Raw genomic sequence first — 23,737 nt, forward strand, 5'->3', positions numbered from 1 at the left:
TTAAAATGGTTTCAATCAGGCTTCTATAACTTGCATTGTTACAGCATTGACTGATAGGCCGTATGAGATTGGTCAATAAAGTTTTGGAATCCACAGTGCCATTTTCTTAAACCTGATATTACAAAATTTGTAACAGCTAAATCTGACAACAAAATAGTACATTTTATCTAAAATTTAGCCTAACAGCTGAACTGTAACTAGCCTCAGTAATAAGAGAATCATACAAGGTTACAAAAGTTCAGTTTACTTTTATGGAAACGGGGGCAGATATAGTCAAGAATTTGATCTTTTACTGAGAACCACAGTGGAAGTGAGAAATAGATTTAAGGGACTAGATCTGATAGACAGAGTGCCTGATGAACTATGGATGGATGTTCATGACATTGTACAGGAGACAGGGATCAAGACCATCCCCATGGAAAAGAAATGCAAAAAAGCAAAATTGCTGTCCGGGGAGGCCTTACAAAGAGCTGTGAAAAGAAGAGAAGTGAAAAGCAAAGGAGAAAAGGAAAGATATAAGCATCTGAATGCAGAGTTCCAAAGAATAGCAAGGAGAGATAAGAAAGCTTTCCTCAGTGATCAGTGCCAAGAAATAGAGGAAAACAACAGAATGGGAAAGACTAGAGATCTCTTCAAGAAAATTAGAGATACCAAGGGAACATTTCATGCAAAGATGGGCTCAATAAAGGACAGAAATGGTATGGACCTATCAGAAGCAGAAGATATTAAGAAGAGGTGGCAAGAATACACAGAAGAACTGTACAAAAAGGAGCTTCACAACCAAGATAATCACAATGGTGTGATCACTCACCTGGAGCCAGACATCCTGGAATGTGAAGTCAAGTGGGCCTAAGGAAGCACCACTATGAACAAAGCTAGTGGAGGTGATGGAATTCCAGTTGAGCTATTTCAAATCCTGAAAGATGATGCTGTGAAAGTGTTGCACTCAATGTCAGCAAATTGGAAAACTCAGCAGTGGCCATGGGACTGGAAAAGGTCAGTTTTCTTTCCAATCTCAAAGAAAGGCAATGCCAAAGAATGCTCAAACTAACGCACAATTGCACTCATCTCACACGCTTAAAGTAATGCTCATACTTCTCCAAGCCAGGCTTCAGCAATATGTGAACCATGAACTTCCAGATGTTCAACCTGGTTTTAGAAAAGGCAGAGGAACCAGAGATCAAATAGCCAACATTCGCTGGATCATTGAAAAAGCAAGAGAGTTCCAGAAAAACATCTATTTCTGCTTTATTGACTATGCCAAAGCCATTGACTGTATAGAACACAATAAACTATGGAAAATTCTGAGAGAAATGGGAATACCAAAACACCTGACCTGCCTCTTGAGAAACCTATATGCAGGTCAGGAATCAACAGTTAGAACTGGACATGGGACACCAGACTGGTTCCAAATAGAAAAAGGAGTACATCAAGGCTGTATATTGTCACTCTGCTTGTTTAACTTATGTGCAGAGTACATCATGAGAAACGCTGTGCTGGAGGAAGCACAAGCTGGAATCAAGATTGCTGGGAGAAATATCAGTAACCTCAGATATGCAGATGACACCACCCTTATGGCAGAAAGTGAAGAAGAACTAAAGAGCCCCTTGATGAAAGTGAAAGAGGAGGGTGAAAAGGTTGGCTTAAAGTTCAACATTTAGAAAACTAAGATCATGGCATGTGGTCCCATCACTTCATGGGAAATAGATGGGAAAACAGTGGAAACAGTGTCAGACTTTATTTTGGGGGGCTCCAAAATCACTGCATATGGTGACTGCAGCCATGAAATTAAAAGTCGCTTACTCCTTGGAAGGAAAGTTATGACCAACCTAGACAACATACTAAAAAGCAGAGAGGTTACTTTGTCAACAATGGTCCGTCTAGTTAAGGCTACGGTTTTTCCAGTAGTCATGTATGGATGTAAGAGTTGGACTACAAAGAAAGCTGAGAGCCGAAGAATTGATGCTTTTGAACTGTGGTGTTAGAGAAGACTCTTGAGAGTCTCTTGGACTGTAAGGAGATCCAACCAGTCCATCCTAAAGGAGATCAGTCCTAAAAGAGACCTGAGTGTTTGTTGGAAGGACTGCTGTTGAAGCTGAAACTTTAATACTTTGGCCAGCTGATGCGAAGAGCTGACTCATTTGAAAAGACCCTGATGCTGGGAAAGATCGAGGGCAGGAGGAGAAGGGGATGACAGAGGATGAGACTGTTGGATGGCATCATGGACTCAATGACATGAGTTTGGGTAAACTCTGGGAGTTGGTGATGGACAGGGTGGCATGGCGTGCTGCAGTTCATGGGGTCTCAGAAGCAGACATGACTGAGAGACTGAACTGAACTGAGAACCACATAGTGAAGGCAGACCTTTGCTCTTTACCCACCCAACTTTTCTTCCAATTCATTGTTTTCTCTTCATCATTGCATTGGAATTTGGTAGGAATTAGCCAACTAAGAGGCTTCCCATGTGACTCAGTGGTAAGGAATTTGCCTGAAATGCAGGGGGCTGCTTGCCAAGCAGGAGTCACAGATTTGATCCTGGATCAGGAAGAATCCCTGGAGAAGGAAATGGCAACTCATTCCAGTATTCTTGCTTGGGTAATCCATATACAGAGGAGGCTGGCGGGCTATAGTTTTTGGGGTTGCAAGTGTTGAACATGACTTAGCAACTAAACCACCACCATCAATACTGTACATGTTAATACTGCTGCTACTGCTGCTAAGTCACTTCAGTCCTGTCCGACTCTGTGCAACCCCATAGATGGCAGCTCACCAGGCTCTTCTGTCCCTGGGATTCTCCAGGCAAGAACACTGGAGTGTGTTGCCATTTCCTTCTCCAATGCATGCATGCATGCTAAGTCACTTCAGTCATGTCCGACTCCGTGCAACCCTATGGACAGCAGCCTACCAGGCTCCTCTGTCAACGGATTCTCTAGGCTAGAATACTGGAGTGGGTTGCCATTTCTTTCTCCACATGTTATTACTAGCTCTCAATAAATGTTTTCTGAGTGAATAAAAAATACATAGATGTATGAATGAATGAATAGATGAATGGATAGCAGCATGGTCCCTCTCAGTGAGCTCACTCTATCTGGGGAGGCAAGTAATTAATTGGCTAACTAGTAATCAGCCAATGTATGATAGAGATAAGATGTGAATGGTGAGAGAGCATAACATGAGCAGAGATGAATTGTTCCTTTCACTTATGCCTTTTTAAAATATCTACCCTATTGTTTATGCTCAGGGGAGTGTTTAAAACTCCCTACTGAATGACTGATGAGCAAAACTCTGATATCTTTTGAAAAAAGGATTGCCATACAAATTTATTAAAAGAATAAAACAAATAAGAACTTTAGATAAAGGAAACACTGCTGGCTGCCTACAGCAAATAGGTTGAGAATATCTTGACATTGTACATTCCAAAGTGTCGCAAAGAGTCAGACATGGCTGAGAGACTTGTCACGCAGGCAGGCATGTTGACAAAGAGGACTTCTACACAGTCAGAACAAAGAGAATAGCAAAGTCTTTGAGTTGCTATCAAGTCATTTCCAGATACGTGGGGACAAGTGATACTACATTTGTGAATGTGGGCATTCCAGTGATAACTACGATCAGGAAACTTCACAAACACCCAGTGAGGAAACAATTATAGGGTGTCTCTGCTTCAAGTGTTTTTTTTTCCCCCTCAGGGGCTATGTTTACAGAAGGAATATCTCAATATTTGATCTCCACCTTGTTAGTATTCTTGCCTGGAAAATCCCAAGGACAGAGGAGCCTGGTGGGCTATGGTCAACAGGGTCGCAAAGAATTGGAAGCGGCTGAGCATGCACACACATTTGTCTGGTCTGACATGTGCACAACAGGAAGGTTTGCTGCTGAGAGCAAATGGGGGTACTAGTTTCCAGTCTCAACTGTTGTCCAGTTTCTCATCATTTCTGGCTAGATTCACAGCTATCTAAGTCTTCTCTCTCCAGAATGTCCTTCCTATCACTGTATTTACATTGGTAAAAACAAAGTGATCCTTTATAAAACAATACCCAATTCTAACCTCCCAGCATCTTAAAAGGATTTTTGCTTGCTTCTCCAACTGGGATATTTTGGAAACTGTGGGGATGGGCACGCCATGATGATTTGGATGAGAAGTATGAGAAGCTGTTGGAAAACTATGGGGCCTTGTGAGCCTGAGTCCTTCACTGGTAAGTAGTTTAAAACATTTTTTTAAAATGTTAAAACAAATAGTATAATGTTACGGACATAAATATAAGAGGCTTGGGAATTTTAAAGAGAAACATGAAACCTTAAAAGAATGCCAACCTTTTGATAGCAGCTATTGCATTTTACTCAATCCCAGATGCAATTTTTGTGAGAAAGGTAATGAAGAACCAACTAGAGGGGGAAGTTCCAGCAGCTCCTGACCTGTAATAAGCCCCTGCTCAGCCATGCATCTTCCCGGCCCAACCTACTCTTTCTGAGAAGATACTCAGACTTTTCTACCTCTGCAACTTTCTTCTTGTTTTTTCTCCACCTGGGTATCTCATCTCTTGCCTCATTTGCTTGGCCAGCTTCTCTTGCCTTCCTGCCTTCCTTCCCTCCTTCAACATTTCATAAACTCTACTCTGCCAGCTGTTTGACTAGGTCCTGGCAAGGTGTGGATTATCCTACAATGATGGTGATGAGGGCAGGGGGAAGTCATACAAGAACACAGATAAACAGAAGAATGGCTGATGTTGCTTGTCATGTACATAGCACCTTGATGAATACTTTTGACATATCATTCTACTTAATTCTTATGTCAACACTGAGAAATAAGTTGTGTCATAACTAAAACTTTCCTCAATGTCACAGAACAAATGGCTCTTGTCACACAATAAATGACTCAGAATTAAAGCACAAGTGCATGGGACTCTGTTATGCTTTTAAACATCATTTACCACCCAGTTTGATAAGTAATCTTCTAGACTCATCTTAAGTATCTCATCTGTTTTTCTTCTCTGAAAGATCTCCCATTAAAGTACAATGATTTCCCCCCGGCTCTGCTCCTATGTTCTTTACCACCATGATTTCACTGGGGCCATTTGTATGTTTCCACTCTCACCAGGCTCAGAAAGCGCCCAGTATGGGTGCCACCTCTGAGTCGTGGGTATATCATCTCCTCCTGGCACAGTGGGCCTACTGAACATGGCAGGACAGGGTGGGGCCTGTAGTGAACCAAGCTCATGAACACTTTGCAAAGGCCAAGCTTGTCTGCCCACAGGCCTTAAGGTGTGTTTTGTTTGGTCTGCAGAAGCATTTTGAACTAGCTTGCCAACTTTTAGTAATAAAGAGTTTATTTTCAAATCTGGATTTCCAGATTCTTTTTAAAACTGAAAGATTTGAAAACATGGGTTAATCCTTCCTTCATGACCACAGTTGGCTGGAGCTGAGTGGCAGCCATCTGCTCTGATGTTGCTGTAGCCCTCCCCCCATGCCTGCTCTGGTATCACGACTACTTCACTCATTTATGCTACTGACGGTCTTAAGAATTGCAACCAGACTGCTGTGCAATCTCTGAAATCTCTTACTTCCTATATATCCATATAATGACTATAGTCTACAAATAGGATAATTTTTAAGGTAGGAACAATTGCAAGTAAAATTCAAAGCTATTAAAATGGTGCCCATGCAACATGAATACCAGTAGGCTATTCACCTACTGGCCTTCCCTGGTGGCTCAGATGGTAAAGAGTCCACCTGCAATGTAGGAGAACTGGGTTCAATCCCTGGGTCAGGAAGATACCCTGGAGAAGGAAATGGCTACCCACTCTGGTATTCTTGCCTAGATAATCCCATGGACAGAGGAGCCTGGCGGGCTACAGTCCATGGGGTTGCTGAGTCGGACACGACTGAGCAACTAAGCACACACACATACATTTAACTACCACTGTTAAGTCCAATTTACCATGAATAAGTTAAAAACAAAATACCAAGTGTAGAAAGCCTGATTACTACATAAATATCAAAATATGTATCTGAGTATGGCATGTATAAGCTCTCATCTCAAATAAACAGAGACTCTCAGGCCTATTTACAACCAACTCATGGCCTTTACATGGCTGTTTCAGCTCACACATAAGACGGTATGTACAAACTACTATAGTGTTGTTTCAGTAATTACAATTACAAAACCTTTCTTAATAAAGGATCTTCAACGATGGAGATAGATATTAGGGTCAAGTTTATCTTTATATTGTGACAGTTTATAAAATGACTTGCTAAGCAAATATACTAGGTTAAATTGTTTATTTAAAAAAAATTGTTTACTTGACACAAATTTTAGAGTCATGAATTCCCAACAATGTAAGTGCGTTGTAAGCAAAAGCTGGGTACTGCTTAGGTTGGTATTTTGATATAATAAATACAAATCATTTTTCTCTATTCTTTACCACATGAATCTTGCTAGACAGTACTTTTTTTTACCCTACTTAGATATGCAATATTTATTTAAAAACAAAATATTTTTCCTGAGAAACATACTGTTTTACTCTGATTTTTCTTCGACTCAGACAGTTCTTCCCCCAAGTCCAGTGACTTATACCTCACTCTACTTAGTAGCATAAGTGCAAAAAAGAGGGCCACAGTTAAGAGTAAATCCCAATTAGTCACCTAAACCTTCAATAGACATCCATTATAGTAAAATACCATGCTTTACTAATGCAAGGATTCGTAGCAAAACAATAAATGCCTAAATGTGATGAATAGCTGCTTAATCACCTCTGCAACAACGGGAACAAATAAACCAAGCCAGCCCATTTTTGCTTAGTCCTGGAATAGACAAAATTAGAGTCTACAGTTTTATTTATTTGTTACATTAGAGGGTCACCCAACATCCGAAGATAAACTGGAGTGCAAATAAATGGCTTACCTCAGAAAATAACCTTAAAAACAGTGAAAATTGATAGCAAAATAATGTCCTACCTGGGTAACTTTCTCTGTCACATTGTGTGTTCGATCTTTAACTTTGGGCGCAATAATGGTTTTATCTGAAGAAGGAGGGGATGCATTCTTTTTTTCAGCTTTGACATCTGAAAAATTCAGAGTGAGCTGTGGAATCTTGTTAATGGTGCTGTATTTGTTGAGGTTTGAATCCGACGTGGATCCCAGGAGGCTTGACTTGATATGATTAAAAGGCCCTAAAAAATTGGAAAGTATTTGTAAAAGCAATATCAGGAAAAATTAAGAAAGAGATGGTCTCAAATGACCTGTTAGTAATTCATGACCATTGTGACCCTGATTCAGATGGGACTAAATGCAGCTGGTTGATACCTGCTCACCATCCACCATATGGAACGGCATGTGAATATCCAAGGATAAGATCGTGCCCTAGGTGTGCACTCAGGGAGCAGATGGCAGCTTTACCTGTTAACTGGCTTCTTTTATTAGAGGCTGGAATAGAAGAAAGAACTCTACTCCCTATTTTTGTCTAAACTCTATATTCAGTTTCTCAAAAGCTTTTTTATAACCTAACAATTATTCAAGGAAGGACTTTTATAATTTATGAATTAATCAAGGAAGGTTAAAATCATATTGGCCATGAAATTTCTGAATAGTGTCTAACCTGCTTTTATTTGTATTACTCCCCACTCTGCCGTAACAAGTGACAAGCCAGTTGCATTCTTCAGATGCTTCTATTACCTGTATAAGATACTTCACAGAGATTCTAGAAGTGTTAAGTCCAGACAGAGGAATTTCAGGTAACATTGAGAAGGACAAATGTCATCTGTGTGCATGTAAGGGGTCACAAGAGAAGGAAATGGCGACCCACTCCAGTATTCTTGCCTGGAAAATTCCATGGACAGAGGAACCTGGTGAGCCCCAGTCCATGGGGTCACAAAGAGTTGGACATGACTTAGCAACTGAGCATAAGCATGATGTGTTGCGTGGACTGAATTGAATAATTTGGATCCTATGGGGGATTTTTAAATCTTTCCTTTCTTCTCATTTTTTCTCTTTTATTTAGAATTCATGTTGGCCACTTTTTGAGGAAAAAAGGCACAGTAGAAGAGTGCTTTGGCAAACATAACTTACAACTGAAATGACTGTCAGTGGGTTGGTTTGGGGCTGGTAGTACTTAGTTACTTTTTTTAAAAAAAACATGCTGTGCATTAGATACCCAGAACTTCTTCTTGAACGTTTGGACTCTTTGACCAACTCTGGTCACTTCTCACATTTCTTTCTTACAAAGACAATTTGGCACAGTGTCAAGATCCTGGACCCCTTCACTGAGGATAAGTATACTGACCAGCTACATCTTCCTTTGAGATGAACCTATTGTCTATTAGCTTCCCTAGTGGCTCAGACAGTAAAGAATCTGCCTGCAATACAGGAGACCTGGGTTTGATTCCTGGGTTGGGAAGATCTGGAGAAGGGAACAGCAACCCACTCCAGTATTCTTGCCTGGAAAATTCCACGGACAGAGGAACCTGGTGGGCTACAGTCCATGGAATCGCAGAGCTGGACGTGACTGAGCTACAAACACACTGCTACTATCGTCTATTGGTTATGGAGAGCCAAAACAAACAAAAAACTCCAAAAAGTTTCTTATACAGTTGATGATATTACTTATAAAATTATGTAGCTCTTGAAGATTAGCATTAGGAAGAATGCTATACAGACATTAGCTTTCTGCCTCGAGAGTGCTTGAAACATACAAACTGCATAAATAAACTTGTTAACACATTTTGCCTTATGCTGTTGTTTCCCCCGTTCAGTATGAAACTAGTACATTTTGGAGATCAAAATGTGCTTTATGCACCAAGTGAGGTATAAAGCCTTGAAAATTAAATTTATGGATTGTGTATTTTGGACCACAACAATTAATCAACTCAGGTCAAAAATAATCCAAGAAAAAAAAAAACCATCATTTAGTTCATATTCATCTTAGAGAAAAAAAATCACACTGCATTCATTTATAAAAATTTATATTTGGTTATTACAGAATATTGAAATGATTTTAAGAGTTTTTTTATTTATGTAGGAAAGAAAGTATGTTTTCTTTGAGGTGCATGTCTATTCATTCCATGAGTTTTACCCATGATGATGACCAAGTCTATCCAAATTTAAAATGTCACTGTGCTCTCTGGGCATATAGTTCCAAGTATGTCTCATTTGAATATAGATTCTCATTCTCTTTTCTATTTCTGTGACAGAAGAGATATAAGAGCCCAAAGTTAGATTAATCTTTCCTTCAGATAGGTCTCTGGGAAACCCCATTGTTTGTAAACCCCTCTATACACACCACTAATTTGTTATTGTAACATATGCTACATAGCGTTTCCTTTTTTTGCATCATTCTATGGCTACATTCCAGACCTATAGCTTCGTATTTAAATTCTGAAAAATATTCTAGGGCTTCAGATTTCTTAGATATTGCCTTTTTCCCAACTCTGATGTCATATTTTCACTGTTTAGGTAACTTTGTGGAGAAGGAAATGGCAACCCACTCCAGTATTCTTGCCTGGAGAATCCCATGGATGGAGGAGCCTGGTGGGCTACAGTCCACCGGGTCGCAAAGAGTCGGACACAACTGAGCGACTTCACTTTCACTTTCAGGTAACTTTACTGCACACATGAGATTGGAGAACATTGAGCTCAAGCAAATAGTTAAACTGTATTTCAAAACCTTAACCCTGCCTTTCAATCCTTTTTCTCTATTATCCTTCTATATGTTGGATTTTGTAGCAAATGGCTTAGAAATATGAATCATCTGTAATGTTGTTAACACAGAAAGGTACTGTTACATGTACTTTGCTTGTGTTTGAGGCCACTTCAAATGAACGCCAGTGAATTTGCTGCACAGATAAGCGAATATTATCAACTGTGACAGTACTTCACCATCCAAGCATCTGTGGGGGTGTTTTTGTTACAGAGATGGGAGGTGTCTATTCTCTCACCTTGAAAAACTGACCCGGATGACTCAGTGGGCATTCATGTAGGTGAAAAGTCTATTTATAATGACCTGGGCCTTGAACCTGTTTTATGTATTTTAACATATTAATACAATGAACCTTTCAGAGCTACAACTGCCATGTAGAATGAATATTTTTACAGTTTTTTTTTTCCTTTTATTCAGAACTTTACCAAAAGTTGTTCACCATTTCGGAAAACCTAATCACTGCGAGCTACACTACTTATGTTATTTAACACCAATACAAAATTTCAGACTTCAGGTTATAGTCTGTGTTTGTAGCTATGACATGCAGACATGTAAATAAAGATATCTGAGTATTTTTTTGAAACACTGTTGGAATCCAATATTATTAAATTTACAGATAATTATAGGAATCACACTTAAAATTATTGATTAAATTTCTTCTAAAATATTTTATATTATTGATCTCCTATATATGTAAAATGATGTATAACAAAAATAATTATATATTAGTTTTTAGGTAAAAAAATAAACCCTTGGAATGACTTAATAACTCCCTAGAGATTTGCCACAAAGCCTCCATAATGTCTTTTCTTTATGGTAGTATTGTTGATTCACAATATTAGATTAGCTTCAGGTATACAACACAGTGATTCAATATTTTTATAAATTATATTCCATACTGCAAAATAATCACTTTATTCCCCTTTGCTGTACAATATATTCTTGCTCATTTATTTCATACAGAGTAGTTTGTATCTCTTGGTTTCATACTCCTATGTCAGCCCCCAACCTTCCTTCTCCCTCCTGGTAACCACTAGTTTGTTTTTAATGTCTGTGTTCTACAAATGTTTTGATTGCCATTTCTTCTTCAATCCATCTTCTGGCTCTTATTGCTCATGAAGGTGAATAGTCTGCAAGGTCTTTCTTCACTATTGGAGGATATATATATGTCCTTACGAGGAGTAGGATGTCTTTCTCCTGTGCAATGCATTATTACTGCACATTATCCCATAGGGAATCATTTTGACACTATGCTGAAAAGCAAGGGCCAATTCATTTGTGAGGATATTGCACTTTCTCAATTTCTCCCCAGTTGATTTTGGCATTATTTATAATTTAATTTTGATTATTCACTATTTAAAAATTTATATATAAATAAGTCCAATCTGTCACTATTTATTCCAATAGTGGTTTTAACTTTGTTATTCCTTCACACTCCTGCTCTATCATTTTAGGCAGTACTTTTATGGAATGTTTTATCATGCCTTTAATGTTATTAAAACCAAATATTTTTTCATATTTCATATTATATCTTCTAGGGTAGCTATATTTAAACATTAACATATTGATAGAAATATTTTATTATAAGCTGCTTTCCTTTTATTCCTGCTGTATAATTAAGAAATTAAGTTGGCCTTTTAGAAATAGGTTAGTCACCTCTGAATATCATTTTAGGATAGTCAAGTGAGCACAACAGGAAGTTTAAACAAGAGGGCCTTAGTCTGATAGGGCTAAGAAACCACTGGCCAATACACATCACACTAAGATTTGGCCTCAGAATATTACAAGTTCATTGCAATCTGTATTTCATCTTCTCTTACTTTCTAACATAAAACATTTCTAAATTGTTAATCTATTCTGTTTTTAATGCTAGGTTTCCTTTTACATTTATACATTTAAAGACTTTGGCAGATCTTAAAATATAGTACTTAAAATAATTCACGCATATTTAGATTCAAAATCTATTTCATCTTGTATAACAAAGATCATTATGCTCTTCTCCACTGCTTTTGAAGCAGGTGTTTATATGCAGCAGTCTGTTAGTATCTGCAATGATTATCAGTGTCAGTTTAGGTTTCTCTGAAATCTGTCTAAATTCTAATGAAAATAACTTCCTACATTTTAATTAAGGAAGGTATTAGTAATATCCTCGTTTTTACCAATTGTAAGCCTAAGCATACACAATAGGAGGCCAAAAGGGAATAAGAATCAAGCACCAGAAATTAGAATGCAGGGCTTCCTACCTCCTAGGTCTATTTTAAGAGAGGCCATGGTTGAGGATTTAAAGGTGAAATGAAGCCTCCCTGAGAGTGATCATAAACAGATGGCATTTAAAATGCTAATGAAAGAAAGGAGAATAACCTGTAAAACAAAGTAAATGAATTTAAAGAAAATAGATGGGCAGAAATAAAGGGAAATAGTAGATGCAGTGGGGATTCCAGGGTGGCTGGCTCATGGTAAAGAATCTGCCTGCCAATGAGGGAGACCCAGGAGATACCGGCTGGATCCCTGGGTCAGGAAGATTCCCTGGAGAAGGAAATGGCAACCCATTCCAGTATTCTTGCCTGGGAAATCTCATGGACAGAGGAGCCTGGAGGGGTATAGTCCATGGGGCTACAAAGAGTCAGACACCACTGAGTGACTGAATATGTACACACTAGATTCAATAGAAAATAATAAAGCTCAAAAGTATTTAGGAGGACTTGACAATTTTTAGAGAAACATTTGCAAAATGGATGAACAGACAATTTTCTAATATTCTAGTAGGATATGGAAAACAGGAGACCATGAAGACTAAACTCACCTAGAGTCAGACATCCTGGAGTTTGAAGTCAAGTGGGCCTTAGGAAGCATCACTACAAACAAAGCTAGCGGAGGTGATGGAATTCCAGCTCAGCTATTTCAAATCCTAAAATATGATGCTGTTAAAATGCTTCACTCAATAGGCCAGAAAATTTGGAAAAATCAGCAGTGGCCACAGGACTGGAAAATGTCAGTTTTCATTCCAATCCCAAAGAAGGGCAATGCTAAAGAATGCTCAAACTACTGCACAATTGCCCTCATCTCACAAGCTAGCAAGGTAATGCTCAAAATCCTTCAAGCCAGGCTTCAAGAGTACGTGAACCAAGAACTCCAAATGTACAAGCTGGACTTAGAAAAGGCAGAGGACCCTGAGATAAAATTGCCAACATCCCTTGGATCATAGAAAAAGACTAACAGTTGGATCAAGCTCAAATATATGACAAGTGGCTGATTACATATAAAATAAGCCAGATTCCAGCTACAAAGAAGTATCCTGCTTTTAAAGATCAAGTACAGGCTAAAGCAACATCTGGGAAGAATTTTAGATTAAAGGTATTTAAAATTTTTATGATGAGGTTATTTGAATTTATCATGAGTTACAAGATGCTAATGGAGAAGGAAATGACAACTCACTCCAGTGTTCTTGCCTGGAGAATTCCAAAGACAGAGGAGCCTGGTGGGCTCCAGTCCATGGGGTTGACTGGATTAAACAACCCCATTAAGCAACTAGCATACATATGCACACAAGATGCTAAAGGAGAATATATTGTCTTCAAGATGCTGCTGGGTTTCTGATAAACTTTTTAAAAAATAATGTTATTAAAAAAAAAAAAAGATTATTGCTCTTGAGAGCCAAAGGGAACAGAAAAGGAAACCAAAAAGACTGAGTGTTTTCAAATCATCTTTATATAGTATTTCTTACAGCGTGAGTTTATTTGGCTAAATTTAATAAAACCTAAATTGCTGAAGTGGCTTAACATTAAAGAAAATGCAGATGTAGTGTTTAGTAATTGGATTTTGTAAAAGACCACTGTCAATAAGCATAAGATAACCAGTTCGAAACTAAAAATATATCAGAGTTATTCACCAAATTATTTGTAATCAATATCCATGTTGTTTGTTTCTGTGCATGACATATACTTTACAGAAGAAAACTGTCATGATTGAAAATCAATTTGCAAATTCTTGTAAAAAACACTTGTAAAAGTGTTTTTACCAAGTAAAAACACTTGGTAACAGCCAATGTAGCATATAAGATAAAAGTTATATTAGATCAGTTGATTTCCTTTGTGTATGTGATAGCTTTTATGAGGGGAGGTGAAAGGACTCATATGCCAGATTCACAGATGACTTGGAAATTGAACATACCATTGTCAGTGGAGTATAGAGTTACTTGGGATAATGAAGAGGCTTCCCTGGTGGCTCAGACGGTAAAGTGTCTGCTTGCAATGCAGGAGACCTGGGTTCGATTTCTGGGTCGGGAAGATCCCCTGGAGAAGGAAATGGCAATCCACTCCAGTACTCTTGCCTGGAAAATCCGTGGACGGGGGAGCCTCATAGGCTACAGTCCATGGGGTCGCAAAGAGTCGGACATGACTGAGTGACTTCACTTTCACTTTTCACTTTCACTTTGGGATAATGAAGAGTAGAAGCTATAGAGAGGTAAACTTTTTGAATGACTTACTAAGTGGTATAAATGGGGTAAAATTTTATGGTGACTTGGGAAGTAGAATAAACAGAATAACCACTAGAATTGAGTTCATATTTCATATACTAGAAAAATTGTTTAAATATATGATGTACACATTCACACATACATATAAGCAGCACGTGCAATTATTTGAATTAACTTTTTCACTCTTTGATAATGGGTTATATATACTTTGTACACTCTGAAATCTTATTTCAGAGTCAGAGTGTTAAGGGAATTTATTAAAGGAAAACAAAATTGATCCTAAGAAAAAAGGTAAGATGGAAATTATTCCATTTTAGCAGAAAAGATTTGGGTACCAATTTGCTGTATTTACACTGTGATGTTACATAAGGAATAGAAGTAACCAGCTAGTATCTTAGTCCACTCAGGACAGATGAAGGGAAAACAATTACATTTCAGCAAGAAGGATTTAAATTAGCTTTTGTATAGGCAGGAAAAATAGATTTTCCAAGAAAGTTAAAGAATGGGATCCTCTAAAGATGCTTCTACCACCTGTGCAAGAGATTTCACCAATATTCTTGCCTAAGGGGAATAAACTAGATGATCTTGAAGGCCCTCCAAGCACATTTCTAAATCATTTATTTTAGTTTGTTAAAGAAACTATTTTTGGTTAAGTCAACATTGAAAAAAAAACTGTAATTATGTATTTGCAAACAAAGATGTATAGAAACTTTTTTATTTTTAAAAATTTTCCTTAGTAACAAGGCCCCCAAAATTTTAAAAAGCACACTTTTAATGCATTGTCCTGTGGCTAATTAGCATACTAATTACTCTGTGAAAATCTCAAAGAGCCAGGTACTTAAATATTTTTAAATAGTTTTCAAAATCAGAGCCTGAACAAATAATAAAGACACTGGAGGGCACATTTACATTAAATTTTTATTAAATTGCTCATGTTTTATCTTTTAACTTTATAAATATTAATATGTGAAAACTTTCTAGAGTGGGTTAGAGTTTCCTAATCCCAAATTCTGACTTTTATGATTCGTCTTTATTCAGAGTATTGCTATTAAAAAATGGAGGACTGAAGGAATGGGTTGGAGATTAAATGGCTTAATCTATAAGGAAAAAATGAATTAATGTAGTTTGAATGACATGAAAACTATGTGAACTACTAGTCTGAAGATTAGTAAGCTCAATTTCCTGTTTACTGAGGAAAATTATATTTGTTTCTCACGCATTTAAAGATCACTGGAAAATTAATGTCTAATAATTTATTGCTAATTGCTAAATGCTAAAGCCAGTCATGTTTCACACAGGCCAGTTGTCATGAGCTGTCTGTACTCTGTTTTTTGAGGTTATGTTCTGAATTATATCAACTCAAATCACTACCCACAGCTGACACTAATTTGTTCCCTTTTAGAAATCTCAGTGGAAAGGCCAAGGATAAAACAATCATGTATATGAAATTCCATCCTGTGATTGGAGGTCACCTGCACAGACCCTTTTTGAAATACTTAGAAAATGAAGTTAGGATGGAGAGAAGCTGCCATGATTTCTCTTATTTTCAAATTACCTGGGATGCTGATGAGAAAACATCTTTAGTTTCTAGTGCTCTCAATTCATAATCATCACCAGCTCTGAATTAGTTAGGGAAGCATTTGAGAAATCAATATACAAAACTTCACAGTGATCAGAGTAAAGTGACATACGGAAGAGGCCAGAACAGCGAACTCTAAGTAACGATGGTCACTGACGGAGACGTGTCCATGCAACACACATGCATAGATGAGTAGTTGTCACCATATGGACACCCACGGCAGCATGCACAGCGTATGTTACAGGACTAAGTTCCAAAAGTTTCCAATTGGATGAGAATAATATGAGTTTTATATTTTGTGGTTTTTGCATCTAGTACAATAGAGTAGAAAAACTGAAGTGAATTTTCTATTTTTAGTCAGATCCAGGTTTATTCACAGGTATTGCCCAGTTAAACCTACATTAGCTTTAGGTCATGCTAGTGATTTCAGACTTATATAGGACACAATTAAAAATGATTGAAATGTTATATAGGAAAATAGGAAACGACTATCATGCATATACAGTTTACTACTACAGTAAGCTTAAAACCATACCCCCTGCCATCCAGGAACGTGACACTAGTTTTAAGGAAACAAAAGAGGAACAAGTGAAGTGATACTGTCATGTAGCACTTTATTTTATTTAATCTGGTACTCAAAAAAGATTTTTTTTGGCTGAAATATATTTAGCTTAATATTTGCTTCTTTCCAAATTATTCAAATATTTAGGAAGTCTTCATTGTCAACCTAGGCTTATACTCCTTGAAGGGAAAAGGAGTTCTTAATCATTTTGGTGACACAGTTGAGAAAGTAACAACATCTCCACCAAAATCAAGCCATGATGTCTCCACCAGGCACCTGGACTCACTAAGGGCAGCATGATGTTGCATTGAACAGGGCATACAGCAGGCAAGTTAACATGCCGAGTAAGGGGGCAATTTAAGCATCAGATGATGAAACTTGAGTTCATACATTACCTTTAACATTGCGACCATTGTCTGTTTTGAGCACGTAAGGAAAAAAAGAGAGAAATATGAAGACTAAAATTATGTTATATGCACTGAATAACCTCTGTAACAACAATCAGAGAAAATAGGATGCAATGATTGAAAATGTATCTTTGAAATTAACATTCTGTATTCTTCAACCAAGGAAGATGCATATGCTAAAAATAATATCTGCCATCATAAGCATCTGTGTTCAAATATGTGAAACATTAATCTCACTATTTGGAGAAAGCTGTATCTATATGCCTAGAGTTGGGATAAAAACTTTCAACATTGTCAGAAGTCAATTTTAGTGTAGCTTCAGCCACCACTTACAAAGAACTACACAGCATTTTGTATGTTAAGTAATGTTTTTCATTATAAATTAGTGTGTTAATAAAAAATGGTTCTTAGACAATGGTTTAATAAACCAACTTGAATTATTAATCACAATTTTATGAACAATCCATGTCACAAATGCTCTTCAGTGTATATTTTGAAAATATGAAACAGCACTTTAAGAGCCATTCTTAGGCAAAAATAATTATAAGAAATCAGTGAAAGATTCGACTGTTTAAAGGTAATGTGAGATTTAAAAATTTATGCTGTCCACAATACACTCAATGTAATACCTAGAAATTTTAGGAAATTTGTTTATATTATAATGGGTTTGTTTTCAAATTTCAAAATGGAGTGTTTTCAGATTTATTTTGAGAATAGCAATCTGACAGTGTTATATATTGCTACTAACAAAATATTCGTTACTAGTTTTGAAACAAAGAAGCTTAATATTAATGACATCATGTTAGGAACTTTCAAATATAACCAAGATTTGAAAAATATATTGTCAACACATATGCTAATGCTATTCATATTTAAAATCTTGGGATATATCATAATTGTTTCAAATTCACCAACTGAAGCAATTTCAATAGTGTGGTATACTGAATTGTCATAGACATTATCTCACACAGAGATGCACAAATAAAATAATGACCTTATATGTCAATGCTCTGCCCTCTTTGAGGGACTATAAGAAGCAAATAGGGCTAATGGAAGAGACTTTGATTACAAGGAATTAATTATCTCCATCAGAAGTTGGGCTCAACAATCATTAGGAAAGTAATAACTGCTTGCGAGCAAGTAGGTAAACATTATAACTATGCATCAACCTGGAAATTACATGTAAAGAACTGTAAGTTCCAAAGACAACTGCTCCAAAGTGATATTATACAGTTAATGCTGCACTGACATTCTGAAACAAAGCATGTGGTCTTGGAGCCGGTGCTTGTTACTCCTCCATGACAGTGTAAGTGCAGAGATTAGAGTAAGCATTTAGAGTCTTGTAGCAGTTTGACAGAAAATAATTTTACATCTGTTCAATTTAATAATACAAGAATTGGAGCTTATATTTTTATGCCTATTTTTTAAATTTTCATTTTTCCATATGATGCATTATTACTGTATTTACAAATATATTGGTTGGTATGTGGTAGATAGAAAAACAAAACCAAAAAATTTTGGTCCTTCACCACAAATGGTTTGAGTTGGTTCTAAGGTATTTGGTAATTTAGATTAGGTGAAAAGATAATGTTAAATAATATGCACTGATATATTTGCAAATTATTTCAAGTTCTATAAAATAACCTATATAGGAGGGACTTTTCTTCTTAAGTGAAGAGACAACAATTGAAACCATTAAATAATTATATAGAGTCATAAAATTAAAATCAGTTTTAAAAGTTTCCATCTCCCATCAGTGCCTCAGTTTCTAAAGCATATTAAATTATAAAGCTTTAGGAACTGTAGTTTCTTCTATACTAATTAGAGATTTTGTATCTAAAATTGCTCTAATGGTGTAGTACAAAATACCTTCTGAATTATCAATTGGTAGTCAGAAGCTGACTTTAGCAACTGTAAAAAAATGATGCCGTTTTTGAAAATAACATAGCTTGGGTGGGAGAAGAAAAATTGAGGATGATCTCAATTGTCCATCCTGTCCATACATAGAACCTGAACTGAGAAACCCAAAATACTAACACATCCTTTTCCCATAATTGCATCAGTAACTGTGTGCTAAATGGAGACTACATAAAATTGAAAACAATAAAGTTAAATCATGAAATCTGATCTAACTTAGTACCGCTGTCAAAACACAGGTTAAGTCTGTACCATGCACAGAATATGCATCATTTAATATTGTTTCTGAATGTTATTGCACTGTAACTCAGGTTCTAGGCAATAAGGCCAGTCTCCGAAAAGTCAGTATGTTTGCTAAAGAAGACTACACTCAGTGGACTGACTAACTAAAATATATGCTGGACATTTGAATTATTATATTGGATTTACTGTTGTTCAGCTATAGGATCCATTGCTTAAAGACTAAATTTCAGAAGTTTCTTTTAGTCAGGAGATAATGAGCATGATGTGACTAGATGATACAAAGTTTTAGACGATCTGGTTTGAAAATTGTTCTTGACTTTATTTTCCTTTTTCCTTTTGACTTTCTTTGGACCAGAGAATAAAAGAGATGCGCTAATTGCTCTTGTACCATATCAAATCCATCTTATAGAAAACTGTTCTTTTTATTTCTGTGATACTGATTTATCGCTCTTTGAATTTTTTCTTGTTAATTCATTTTCTTTCATCTCTTCTGTCTTCTCTACTTCACTGCACTCTTTAAATAGAGATCCCTCACATGATTCAATCCTATGATTTTTGTTTAAATTGCAGAGTACTAATGAACAGATAACTCATTATTGCCTGGTGTGTATGGTTCTGTAACAAAATTCATGAGCATGATGCTCTTAAAGTCACCTCAATGCTTACTGAGTTCTTGCCACGAAATAGGTGACTGTGCTTGAAACCAAAGCCATGGAGCCAAGCATGCTAGAATTCCAGCACTAGAGAAGCTCTCAACAATATTATTATTTGTGTGTATGTCTAATAGCATTGAAAGATATAAAATGTGGAATAAATGTAGAACAATAAGAAATAATAATAAGAAATGCTATCATATATGTAAACACTGTTTTACACACTTAGGTATGAAACCATTTAATTCTGGTTTGGAAAGGAGAAATGGATCCTTATGGCTATGAGTAGTAGTGTGAGGAGGGACGAAGTGCGCATGAGTATTCCCAGCATAACAAAGCAATGAAGGAAGAAAATGCATGAGATATTTTTGGGAAAAGGTGATTATTTTTGTTCAGGTTTAGAATTGAGAAGGGGAGGAGATCCTGCAGGGGCTAGAAATGAAGCTTGAAAAAACGATGGACAGCTGGGTAAGTGTCCAGTACCCTACACTAAGGAGCCCCATGGTCTTTTATGTTTAAAAGAGAAAACCAGCGGCAGCATGGATGATGACGGGTGCTCACAGGAATAAATACCACAGAGAGGACAGTGGGCCTCTCCAGAACCCAAATCTGTAGAAAGTGAGACTAATGCATCCGTGCAATGGGTACTGTGGAGCCCTATACCAAGGTCACAGGTCTGGAGCCCTGTACCAAAGTCAGAGGTTAAAAATCTCTGGAACTGACCAAGCATCTGTTGCCATGAATCTCTGGATCAAAACCAGCCAGTTCCATGACTCCAAATTAGGTAAAGTACCCATCCTATTATCCGCCTTGTATCATCCTGGCCGATCACCTAATGCCACCATTCCAGTAGAAACTTTCTCTGTCTTGAGACTACAAAAATTGACTGCCCAGCTGTGAAAGGGTTTGGCTTTCCCTTGAGCCAGCCACTGTTCTAATAGTGTCTTCCACTCTAATAAACTTTATTCTCCTCTCATTTTGCCTTATGTCTGGAAATTTTTTCCAACACATGCACAGACAATGACAGGTACCCTGAACCTTGGACCTCCCTGGAGAAGTTTCAGTGATTCAACATTTCCTTGCAGTAAGGTTTCGTGAAGCATGCATCAAAGAAGAACAACATTGAATGAATGGCTTGTGGATTCTGGCGACCAGTCCTGGGTTTGAAAGGGCTTCCTTGGTGGCTAAGATGGTGAAGAATGCGCCTGCAATGCAGGAGAACTGGGTTCAATCCTTGGGTCGGGAAGATCTCCTAGAAAAGGGAATGGCTACCCACTCCAGTATGCTTGCTTGAAGAATTACATGGACAGAAGAGCCTGAGAAGCTACAGTCCATGGGGCTGCAAAGAATCAGGCATGACTGAGCGACTAACACTTTCTGGCACTTCATAACCTAGGACCAGATATTTATGTAACATATCTAAGCTTTGTGTGCTAAGTCACTTCAGTTGTGTTCAACTCTTTGCAACCCCTTGGACTGTAGCCCACCAGGCTCCTCTGTCCATGAGATTCTCCAAGTAAGAATACTAGAGTGAATTGCCGTGCCCTCCTCCAGGGAAGCTTCCTGACATCCTGATGCAGGGATTGAACCCTGGTCTGTTTTGTCTCCCACATTGGCTGGCAGATTCTTGAGCCACCAGGAATGCCTCTAGGTCTTAGTTTCCTCATCTATTAAATCCTGGACTTAATAACAGATTTTAATTCATAAGGTTATTATAAGAATTAAATGAGTTAATGTTAATGTGTGCGCCTCACACATGTAAATACTCAACAAATATTATCGTTATCATGTTAATGATGAGTTGTTTTTGTTGTCCTGAAGAGGGCAGAGAGAAATAATGAGTTTTGACTTTGCATTTCATGTTGCTTTTGGTTGAGCCCCTTCCCCCTTCCTATCTCCTCCCTGCCCCCAATTAGTGTATAGCTTTCTTATCACTCAGTATATCATATTTCATACACCTTTAAATAGTCCTATGATCGCGCACCACTCTTTTTGACCAGTTCTTGACTATTTACTAAATGCAGCACAATGCATTATGTTTGAGATAATAGTGTTATCACCTAAACAGATCTTATGTTAAGCATTAGTTATTTAACACTCCATAAAGTAAGCAGATAATAGTTATCATTCTACCTCAGATAAAGACGCCAGAAAAAAAAAAAAGTCACTAGGATTCAAGGAGGAAATCAGTAACAATTCTGTAGAACTGATATTTTTAATAGATTCTACTCACATTTCTTTTTCACAAGTATAAGAATTAATGTTGAAATTAAACACAATACAGAAATTATCTTTCCTTACCCCTTAATATAAGTTTCCATATTAAAAAATTACTAACATACCTTCACTGGCGTGTCGATCTCTAAATATGTTCTTGGGATGGACACTGAATCCTTCTATATCATGAACCGAGGAAGCCCTCCGTATACTACAAATGCTTTCCTTTGATCTGGAATGAGTCAGCTGGGAACTTGACTGCAGCATGTCAGGGTAGAGTCGGTCCCATTGCCTTTTGGGAGAGGAATGGTCAAGAGGTCCAGAGATATTCACCAAGGGGGAACATTTGCTGGGCTGTATCAAGGCTTTTGTGTCATCTGCTTCCGAGGGGCTGCAGCTTTCTTTTGTTGGAGACTTTAAGTGCTTCATGGCTACGGAGTCATCACTGTGTTTAGATGACTCAATCACTACCACATCAGGATCTTCTTGTGGTAAAGACTGCTTTCTGTAAGTGAGAACTCTCAGACCAGGGAATTTGAACCCAAAAAGTTTCCCTACAAATGGAGATAGGAAAAGAGCATTATTACACGACAAAGGATACACATCCCTTCAAACAAACAAATAAACATTGCTGACACATATTTAACTACCATGTAAAAAGTTATTAACAAATACTTAAGTCATTTACAGTTGGAATGTGGTTTATGGTAGAAAACGTCTCTGGGACTGATATGAATTATCATATAAGCTGTAAGAAAATAGTGAAATGATTTTACCATGTTCCTGATGGTTAGATATACTCCATTGATACAAAAGCATTATTTGGATAATTTTTTTTGTTTTAATAAATTACAAGATATATTCACTATACATGCATTTTCTTAAAGGGAAACCGAGAATTGGAGTACAGTTTAGAAAGAAAACGAAGGGATGGGATACTATGTGTAAAAGGGCCAGACACAGGAAAGTGCATATGTGTGGGAGGTCTACGGAGGGGAGGATGCTATAGTATTGGAAGTGGAGGAGAGGGAATGAGGTTGGAGTAAGGAGTTGGCCTGACATATTCTAAAAGATCTGTATTGGATGATATTGTTAGTCTAGTGTTGATGTGAAAAAGTGGGGTCAACTGTGTATGAAACAGTCCTCATTCTGCTTGGAATTCCTGAAAAACATTTGGCTTCAGAGTGGGTTGTAAACATAAGAATTTCTTTGCCTTGATTAGTTTTTGTTCCAATATCTAAGAATATGGCATGGAATGTTATATGTATCTCAGAATGGTTGATGCTTAGAAGGGCAACTAAATATAAACATTAAAATATTAAAAATTAAAATATTAGCTAATAAACACATAAACTTACTGGTAGTAAAATATGCACATTAAAACAAGATAGTATTTTCCATGCTTCAACTTGTAGTAAATGAAAACAAGAAACGTAGCATCTAGTGCTGCCAAAGAATGCTGACAAGCATTCTGATGCTTTGCTAGTGGAACAGCAAACTGGTACAAATTCTTTGGAAAATCATCTTACAATGTCTATGAAAGTGAAAAAAATACAGTTTTCATATACACTTATTTTGACTCAGAAATCCCCATTATAGGATAATGCACCAAAACAGGATACAATCATATTATCCATTAGAAGGAGAATAGTGGAATAAATTATGGCATTTTTATACTTTGGAATCTTATAATGTTCTTGAAAAACAAGAATATGTATATGCTTTGGTTAGACGGTCACTCAAATATGGTTTTACATGAAAAGGGAAGTTTCAGTTTAATGTGTTTCCAGTGGTATTATTTCATTAAGAATAATAAAACCTTGTATTTGCCCATAGAAGTCATATGGCAGTAGAAAAAGATGTGGGAAAACACAATCCACAGTTTTCATGTTGATTGGGTCATTGGGTTTGGAAATGTGGGAAATGTATTGCATTCTTCTTTATATATTGCTGATGTTTGTTTCATCGAGCATGCATTCTTTTATAAGTTAAAA

General features: G+C 37.1%; 1 protein-coding gene across 1 annotated transcript in view; it reads right to left on the bottom strand.

Moving 5' to 3' along the window:
- Positions 1 to 23,737, bottom strand: part of KCNH7 (potassium voltage-gated channel subfamily H member 7) — a 525,244-nt gene that overhangs the window by 118,482 nt on the left and 383,025 nt on the right. The window contains exons 4-6 of the mRNA XM_070380875.1: positions 21,869 to 22,297; positions 16,702 to 16,722; positions 6,952 to 7,166 (exon numbers count right to left, since the gene is read on the bottom strand). Of these exons, the coding sequence (XP_070236976.1) occupies positions 6,952 to 7,166; positions 16,702 to 16,722; positions 21,869 to 22,297 (665 nt within the window). The remainder of the gene's footprint in view (positions 1 to 6,951; positions 7,167 to 16,701; positions 16,723 to 21,868; positions 22,298 to 23,737) is intronic.

This window comes from Bos mutus, chromosome 2 (assembly GCF_027580195.1).
Source record: "Bos mutus isolate GX-2022 chromosome 2, NWIPB_WYAK_1.1, whole genome shotgun sequence".
In the NCBI taxonomy this organism is placed as follows: Eukaryota; Metazoa; Chordata; class Mammalia; order Artiodactyla; family Bovidae; genus Bos; species Bos mutus.